Below are 8,082 nucleotides of genomic sequence, written 5' to 3'. Positions count from 1 at the left end.
GGCATCAGTCAAAAAAGGGTCAGTATTGTTTTTCATTAAAGATATTTTGAGAAATCACATTGTTTAGGCACTTAATATTGTAATAAAGGAATTAAGGAAATGAAGGAATATATGTTTAGTTGATATGTCAGGGAAACAATCAAACCAGAACCAGTCATTTGATTTTTGACATAAAAAGTAGATTTATTAAAGATGTCACTAGTCTTAAGTGAAAGTGAAAAATTAAGTGAAAGAGGTACATTAATGGTACTATTAAATATTTTTGTAAAGCAGTATGAACTACAAAATTAGCACATAAAAAAATGTTTATTTGTGGGCTGTTATGACATTTTAGGAAATCTTGTCAATATTATGGTTATGCAGTAAAATGTGCCTGCCTGGTTACCATCATAGTAAATCGATTGCAAGGTGTTGGTCTTGGGAAGGCTGTGTTTGAAACGACGCGTTCTTCTGAGTGTGTTGTCAATGGCCAGCCAGCTTGTTTTATTTTAATCTGCTTCTATATAAGCATTCCTATATGCTGTTATCATCTATAAGACACCTTATAGGCAGCTAAACAAGAGTAATTGGACTGTCCACATTAGGGTTTGGGAAATAAAAAAACTCTCCAGCTGTATGTTAAAGGGATAGTTCACCCAGAATTAAAAATTTTGTCGTCATTTATTCACCCTCAAATTGTTCCAAACCTGTATTCATTTATTTGTTCTGCTGAACACAATGGAAGATATTTTGATGAATATGGGTAACCAAACAGTTGTGGGACACCGCTGACTTCCTTAGTATGGAGAAATAAATACTATGGAAGTGAGTGGGGTCCACCAACTGTTTGGTTACAAACATTCTTCAAAATATCTTCCTTTGTGTTCAGCAAAGGAATTAATACAGGTTTGGAACTCTTTAAGGGTGAGTAAATGATGACAGAATTTAAATTTTTGGGTGAACTATCCCTTTAAACAGTGATCTTGTGCCATTTCAGGCTGGTAATTTCAGTTGTAAATTTGAATGATATATGTAAATGTTGATTTGTGTTGTTTTAATCCTCTACAGCTGATCACATTCAGAACATTGATCCTCCCTTCAATGCTCCTGACACTAACTGTGAGGTGGCCTTTGCTCCAGAGACTGTTGGTTTGTACTTCATTGTACACCATTTTCATTGTTTCCATTTATATCTGACAGTGGGTTAGAATGTAAATAAATGTTTGTATTTTAAAATTTGCTATTGTTTCTAAAAACTCCATACTATTTTAACAGAGTGTTTTCTACAAGATCTCCAGCACTCACTGAGCGATTCCTCAGGTGATGAGGCATCACCTCTTGGAACCCCAAGAGATCCTCTTCTGGCATCCTCGAACTGGAGCATACGTCAGAGTCTCTTTTCAGAGAGGTGGAGGGCAGAGAGACCCCGTCTGGTAAACACGGCTGCAGCAAAAGAAAGTGTGGCAACACACATCTGCCAACAGTGTAGGAGCAGTCCAGCAGTTATCCGGTGTTGTGACTGTCGACCACGCCCCTTCTTCTGTGCTGAATGTGACATCAGCATGCACACCAGACATGTCCTCCACAATAGAGATGCCATGACTGCTGGATTCTTCCAGCCATTGCCTCCAACAACTGTTGTGGTGGATAAGGCTCTTTCCCAATGTGGTAAGTTTTGGCTTGTGTTTGTACAACGTATCCCATTTTCAGAATAGTTAAGCTCATAATTTTATTATTTAAATGATCCCTTTTTTCTCTTTTTGTTTGATCTTGAATTTATGTAGATACTCTGTGTCAGTTGGCTTTTTGAACATATCTTGTGTTCTTTTTCAGCAATGTGCTTCAATAACATTGATCCATTACAATCTTATATTACTCAGTCAATACAAATTATGTTAATTCACATGTACTGTATGATCTTTTTCAGTGCGGCTTGTACCTGTGGAAATGCCTGAAAAAATCTGTGGTTGTTCACCAGAGTCATTGAGGGTCAGTCCAGGAAAGACTGTTGCTGTGGTCACAATGAATGGTAAGAATGTAAAGAACTTTATTTTGTCCTGTTTGAGAAGCATCTTATGAAGTATACAAAGTAATGTATAAATTGTATTAAGAACCCAAACCCTGATTGACCCAGCAAAGAATTGCATTACAGTGGATGTGTTTTTGATTTTTCCAGGACGATATGATCTAAGCATGCCCGAGTTATTTTGTGAGGCATGCCAAGCCACTTGGACTGCTGCAGTGGCCGACCTAAACGGCAGTGACTACTGGCCGGCAACCCTTCAGTTTGCCACAATGTATACTACCGATATATTTTTCTCATTTGAGGAAATGAAGATGGTGGCACCAGGACTGTCCTGCCAAGCATTTTTAAGAATGCTGGATCAGCGAACTGTTCGCTTTGGTCGTGTGAGTATTGAATTTATTAATCCTGCAGTATTGTTAATGTATTTGAATTGTGGGCTGAAAACCTGTTTGATGCTAATGTATTTGTTGTATATTATTAGCTGTTGGTTTCTTTATTTTTAATAGACTGGCAAGATCTCTGCAGACAGTTTTCAGAAGAGTTTTTTTGAGTGGGAGGCTGTACGATTTGAGGTGGACAGTATATGCAAGGAAGAGCCCTTCATCTGCCCTGCATGCACCCCAAATATGCTCGCCGTTTCCGTAGATGGAAACCGCAAGCACTACCGTTTTAAGAATGCTGCTAGGTACTTCAAACTGTGTGTCACAGTGTTCTTACATATTATTAAGAAAACATGTCTCTTTATTATGCACAAAGTAATCTTAAATTATAAGTTATAGAGTTGTCAAAAGTACTGACGTATAAAAATTATTAAAAATTATAAAAATGTGACTAATGCTTTTAGCGCTGATCATTAAAGCCATTCTCAGACATATCCAATGAGTGTGTGAACACAATGGCCAATCAGAGGTGTTTACAAATCCGCTCAACAGTGCTCAAAGCATTACATTTTTTAAATTTTAGACTGGTACTGAAGTTGGTACTTATGACAACTCTAAGAAGTTATCATAAATTGTTCTGTACCTTTGTTGTTGTTTTTTTGTTTGTTTTTTTTAGATCTGAGGAACAGGCCATCTTTGAAGGCATCTTTATAGCCAAGGATGAAGATGTTACGAGATTTGTGGACCACATTCACAGCACAACCAAACATGTAAAAGTGTATATGATGATAAATAAAACTACAATACTACAGTAACCTCTTACTGAAGAGTTTGTTTAGAAGAGTCTTGTTTTCATTGACCATTATCCATATTGTAGGTCGGTGGGAGAGGTGTTTGTGGAGGCGAGTGGTCAGCAGCCAGAGAGACCTCCCAAAGATCTGCCAGCAAGGTAGACGAAGAGGGATTGGAGCTTGCGGTTTGTCGGACACGGAGTGCTGCTCTGTGCTTTAAATATGTACAGGGGTGAAATTTTTGCCTATCCCCTGTACCTTCAAGAAAAGCTGGCCAGTAGGCAAGTCACTTTTTTTTGTATGGATGTGACCTGCAAATATTGGCCCTACCTGCAAAGAGTTGCAAAAAGCTGCCCAGAGCTCCAGCACCTCCTGAACATGAGGCCATTCCTTTCGGTATTTCATGCCAAAGCACATGATTTTAAATGCGAGGTAAGAAAATGTTACTATGTGACAGAACCACATTATCTTAAACCGAACATCTGCAAACATCTGGTTCTTTGTTTATTTATGTTTTCTTACTCAGGTGAAATGGAGTGGGGCGTATCAGGATGGGGCTGGACTAACACTAGGGGAGGAGGTGGAACAGTGCAATGCCTTCCTCTCTAGGATTGCAGTGACGACAAAACATATGTCAAAAGCAGGTAAGATGACCACATACTGCTCTAGTTACATAATCACATAATAACATCATATTTTATACATTATATGGTAACATCATATTTTCTGTGTTTGCAGGACGCACAGACATGCTGACTCTCATGGCCATGCGCTGGAATCAGCAAAAGTTCAGAAATTTGGCAGTTTCACTGTCTCGCCGATATCAGAAGGTAATGACATCAGTAGAATTTGTTTTAGATGGTCAGTATTGTGTGTTTGCAGTGTATGAAGCTGTGCATTGAACATTTGGTTCTTGTTTCTTGGTTCTGTGATTGCTTGTCATTGTAGACCAGAAAAGCTCTGCAAAGCCAGTTACGAAACCTAGAGTCCATGAAAGCCCAATTGGCAGTGACAGAGAGCCAATTGGAAGACTGGGTCAGTGATGTAAAGGAGTGGGCAGATGGTGAGGAAATGATTACTGTTAAACCTCAAGCTCAGAATACTCAAAACATTTAAGTAAACTCATTTTTAAAGTTCAGAATCACCGACATCCATTCGCTCCCACAGTTCTCAGCCTCACCCCACTCATCATAGTGTTAATTACAAACAGCTCATTTACATAAATATCACATTCAGATCTTGGTTAAATGTTTGATAGCAAATAACACATGCTAATATAACTATCAAAGAGACTGTCATTATATGTATATAATCAAACAACATACAGTACATGTGGTTTAAAATGTTTAGCAGCCAATCCTCAACCAAAACACATGCTCTACTCTTCAACACAGTGGTATAACCCTACAAAACTAACATAACAGAACCTCCTGTAAATCCCAACATCAAACAATATTAAAGAATAACCTATGATAATCTGCAAAAACACACAAAATAACACTTAATTTTAACATTTATTTATACTGTCTGACACAAAGCATGCTGGGAATTAGAAATCTGCTGCAATTAAACTAAATCATATTATGTTATGCTTACTAAAATGAAATTTTGAGTTCACAAAACTTTTTTCCTATTAAATACATAGAACTTCCATTATTATTTGAGTGAAACAAACTCATTTCATTTAATTAATTTCACTGTTTGGTTTTACAGTGCACAAATAATTGTAATTGTTACTTTTATTTTAATTTAAACTGCAAACTACCTATTTCTTCTCAGCAGCAACAGTAACAACCACAAATGATGCTGATGGCTTGGCCAGCAGAATTGAGGTCCTGGTAGCGAGTATCAAGAGACGTTCCCAGCGTCTCTATAAAGATACCGATGGGAACAAAGGTCGTGCCAGAATCCGCCGCAAGATCAGGGAGGAGAAGGGGATCCTGACATCTGTTGTGGAGAAATACAACAGAATGGTTCCGAGCACAGAAAGTCTTTGCATGGAAACCATTCTGTCTGGTGAAACAGCTTGGCCATGGCAGCTACCACACAATGGTGTGTACACTAGTCTGTTGACTGCTTCTGACAAATCTGATACATACATTATGACACATAACCCTCAATGCTTCAAATGTCATTCTGTGACTTTTTCTGTGATTCTTTAAAGGTTGATGTTTGATACAAATGACTTAAGTCTTTCTCATAAATGCATTCCAGACTCTGTCGATCTAAGGACAAAAAGAAGAGCGTTTGACATCATCATGTCAGTAAGAAGACTTGAGGAAGAGCTGAAGATTCTTGTGGCAGAGATGGACCACCACTGGAAATCTCTTTCAACTCGTGCTGATAACCTCAGAGAGCTGTCCCGCATGTTTGCCAGTGAGACAATGAGAAGTATGTATTTGTAAGAAATGGCATAAACATTAGGGTTGCTCTGACCTTAGATTTCCCTGCGCTCCATCACAACTATGGGAATATTTTTATTATACAGTTAGTAAGAGTGATCTGTTAACTAAAATCTACTAAAGTACATATTCCCATAACTACATATAGGACATGTCCTCTCTAATCATTGAAGTAAGTAGCCTAGTAATGAAAACATTTTATTTAACGATAAGTGGCTTTTAGCTCTATAAGTCGTTACACTTGGCCTGAATCTCACTCCAACTGGTAGCTGAAAGTAGAGAATGTTGCTTTCTTGTCCTTGATGCCCTCGCAATGCTCAAACTTTGAATTTCCTTCATGACATTTACTTTTTAGTGAACATGAGGACCAGCCGTGTAATCCATAATATCTGTTCGTGACTGTCTGATTGTTACAAAGTCCTGTGGCTTTGTTTGGTTGTGTTGTATGCAGGAAAAAACTATGGTTATTCTGACTGACTAACATTTCGTTGACTGTTTGGGGGCAGCCCTAATAAATATACACAACAATGATGTCTGTTTATAAAGTTTCTAAGGCATGCTTAATGTTATTTTGTTCCTCTTTTAAGATTCACCATGTGGCCTAAGTGAAGAGGGTTTGAAAGGTCTGCAGAGCATCATCCTCAGAAAGCAACATAAAGTCAGAGAAATGAAGGTGCAAGCAAGAGACTGTTACCTGCAAGTTTTGTCTGGAGAAGGCAACATCAACTTTTTGTACAGTGCTTCAGCTGATGAGTACGACAGTGACTGTGAAATGTCTGATGACGGACTGTAATCCACAAGACTGTGACACCTTTCATCATTCTGGACAATGACCTTAACTCTGGATATTAAGAATGTAATAAAATCTGCTTTTCATCACCTTTATAAATGGAACCAAAAGTGTTGCCTCTTCTTTCACTTACATAGAAATGTGTGCTTGCATGCCTATAGAACCAGTCTGTGGTGGAAATTAAGTGCATTAATTAAAGAGATTTGAGGTATGAGTTGTTTCTTCTCATCCAACTTTTTACTTATACATTTTACTTATAAATTCTGAGAGAAAAAAAATGCATTTGACAGCACATGGAGAGCTTATAAAATGACATTTTGTTGCAAAAGAAACTTCTCAACAGTACAATTAGTTGATTGGCAGAAAATTAATTTTAATAATTTTCATGCAAAAACATTTAATGGTTCCAGCATGTATTTTTTATTTGAGGTTTGAACTGTTCACAGCTTTTATCAATGTATCTTTTTGGGTTGTGTGTAATTGTGTCTGATTTTCTCATTTTCATACTTTATCACAAACCAAACTCTTCATTTGTCGAGAAATAAATAGCAGATTAATTTATTATGAAAATAATCTTTAGTCTAGGTTGTGTACAAAATAATTAATAATCTTGCATGAGTAATAATAATTTAAGGTTATGATTCACAGGGGAAAATGAAATGTTAGAACTTCAGCTCGTGGCTGTGAAAGTGTAGTTTACTTTAACGGTAAGGTGTTACATAACAACTGAAACCTTTTTAGAGACATAAAAAGCAAATTATGAGGAAGAAAACCATTATGATAAGGAGGAATCATTATTTCCCAGTATAATATTACATCCGCTTATGTGTCATCTAATAAAAGTATTGGAGTCAACTGATTTGATTCTGTGGTGCTCAAAACATTTCACCACTTGTGTAGCTTCATCAGCTGTGACCTGATAAACAGCATGATGATAGCAATTTTGAAGTCCCTTTTTATTTCTATTGAATCCAGTTTGTCTTTATGCTATTTTATAGTCTACAATAAAATGTTTTACATGGTGTATTGTATAATAAATTGTTAATTGTTTTGAAAATAAAAATGCACTATACCATCATATGAGTTTGTTTAATTTCATGATGTTGTAAAAAATTTAAAAAAAACTTTGTAATTACTTACCATGCTTCTTTTACATAAACATTTTTAGTCATATTAATGACATTTGAGACAATAATTAACTATTGTTGTCTTTTATACTGTGATTCTTTTTATTGTGCACCATCCTGTGCCTATGTTACTGTAGTCAGAGTCTCACAATATCAGCAAAACATAACACAAGCATGATGTAAATATAGAAAATGGGGAAAAGAAAACAATATTCAGTTATAAATGTGAATCAACAGTTTGTTGTTCATGATGAAGAGAGCCTATCTGTGTAAGTTTTACTGTCCTACCTCCCCCAGGGACCTGGCAGCGGCCCCTGGAAGAGCAAAACAAATGCACATTTCAAATGGCTGTAATTCAAAGTCTGGTAAGCATATCAAAGAGAAAATTGGTAGGACAACTATTTATGCTATGTTTATTAAATAATATTGATCAGAGATTTCTGACATGCATGGAAAGGCATTATAAAAGCATTTTAAAAAGTGCTCACAGTAAAATACCAAATTTCATTCTGACTCTCAAATATGTCATAGAGGTTTGTACAATGAACATATCTGGATGCCCATTTGTTCATTAAAGATTGTATTTA

The 8,082-nt window shown here is 36.6% G+C and overlaps 1 protein-coding gene across 2 annotated transcripts; it reads left to right on the top strand.

Moving 5' to 3' along the window:
- The first annotated feature begins 3,377 nt into the window (after positions 1 to 3,377).
- Positions 3,378 to 7,453, top strand: LOC125269119. Of its 2 annotated transcripts, none has more exons than XM_048191883.1 (7): positions 3,378 to 3,608; positions 3,703 to 3,820; positions 3,915 to 4,006; positions 4,125 to 4,239; positions 4,959 to 5,228; positions 5,391 to 5,567; positions 6,166 to 7,453. In XM_048191883.1, the coding sequence occupies exons 1-7, from the start codon at positions 3,399 to 3,401 to the stop codon at positions 6,369 to 6,371; spliced, it is 1,188 nt and encodes a 395-aa protein (XP_048047840.1). In that variant the 5' UTR covers positions 3,378 to 3,398; the 3' UTR covers positions 6,372 to 7,453. The 2 variants fall into 2 exon arrangements, with proteins under 2 accessions (XP_048047840.1, XP_048047839.1); XM_048191882.1 differs by having other exon boundaries at positions 4,956 to 5,228; positions 6,166 to 7,446.
- The last annotated feature ends 629 nt before the right edge of the window (positions 7,454 to 8,082 follow it).

Source organism: Megalobrama amblycephala, linkage group LG5 (assembly GCF_018812025.1).
Source record: "Megalobrama amblycephala isolate DHTTF-2021 linkage group LG5, ASM1881202v1, whole genome shotgun sequence".
Lineage (NCBI taxonomy): Eukaryota > Metazoa > Chordata > Actinopteri > Cypriniformes > Xenocyprididae > Megalobrama > Megalobrama amblycephala.
The sequence above is the reverse complement of the archived record's forward strand: the minus strand, read 5'-3'. Positions and strand labels throughout refer to the sequence as shown.

What these genes read in the sequence shown, in the direction of transcription:
- LOC125269119 (XM_048191882.1), top strand. Translation starts at nt 3,399, where the DNA reads ATGTACAGGGGTGAAATTTTTGCCTATCCCCTGTACCTTCAAGAAAAG. An exon ending in AAAACATATGTCAAAAGCAG is followed by an intron (nt 3,821 to 3,914) that starts GTAAGATGACCA and finishes CTGTGTTTGCAG; the next exon opens with GACGCACAGACATGCTGACT. An exon ending in TGTCTCGCCGATATCAGAAG is followed by an intron (nt 4,007 to 4,124) that starts GTAATGACATCA and finishes TTGTCATTGTAG; the next exon opens with ACCAGAAAAGCTCTGCAAAG.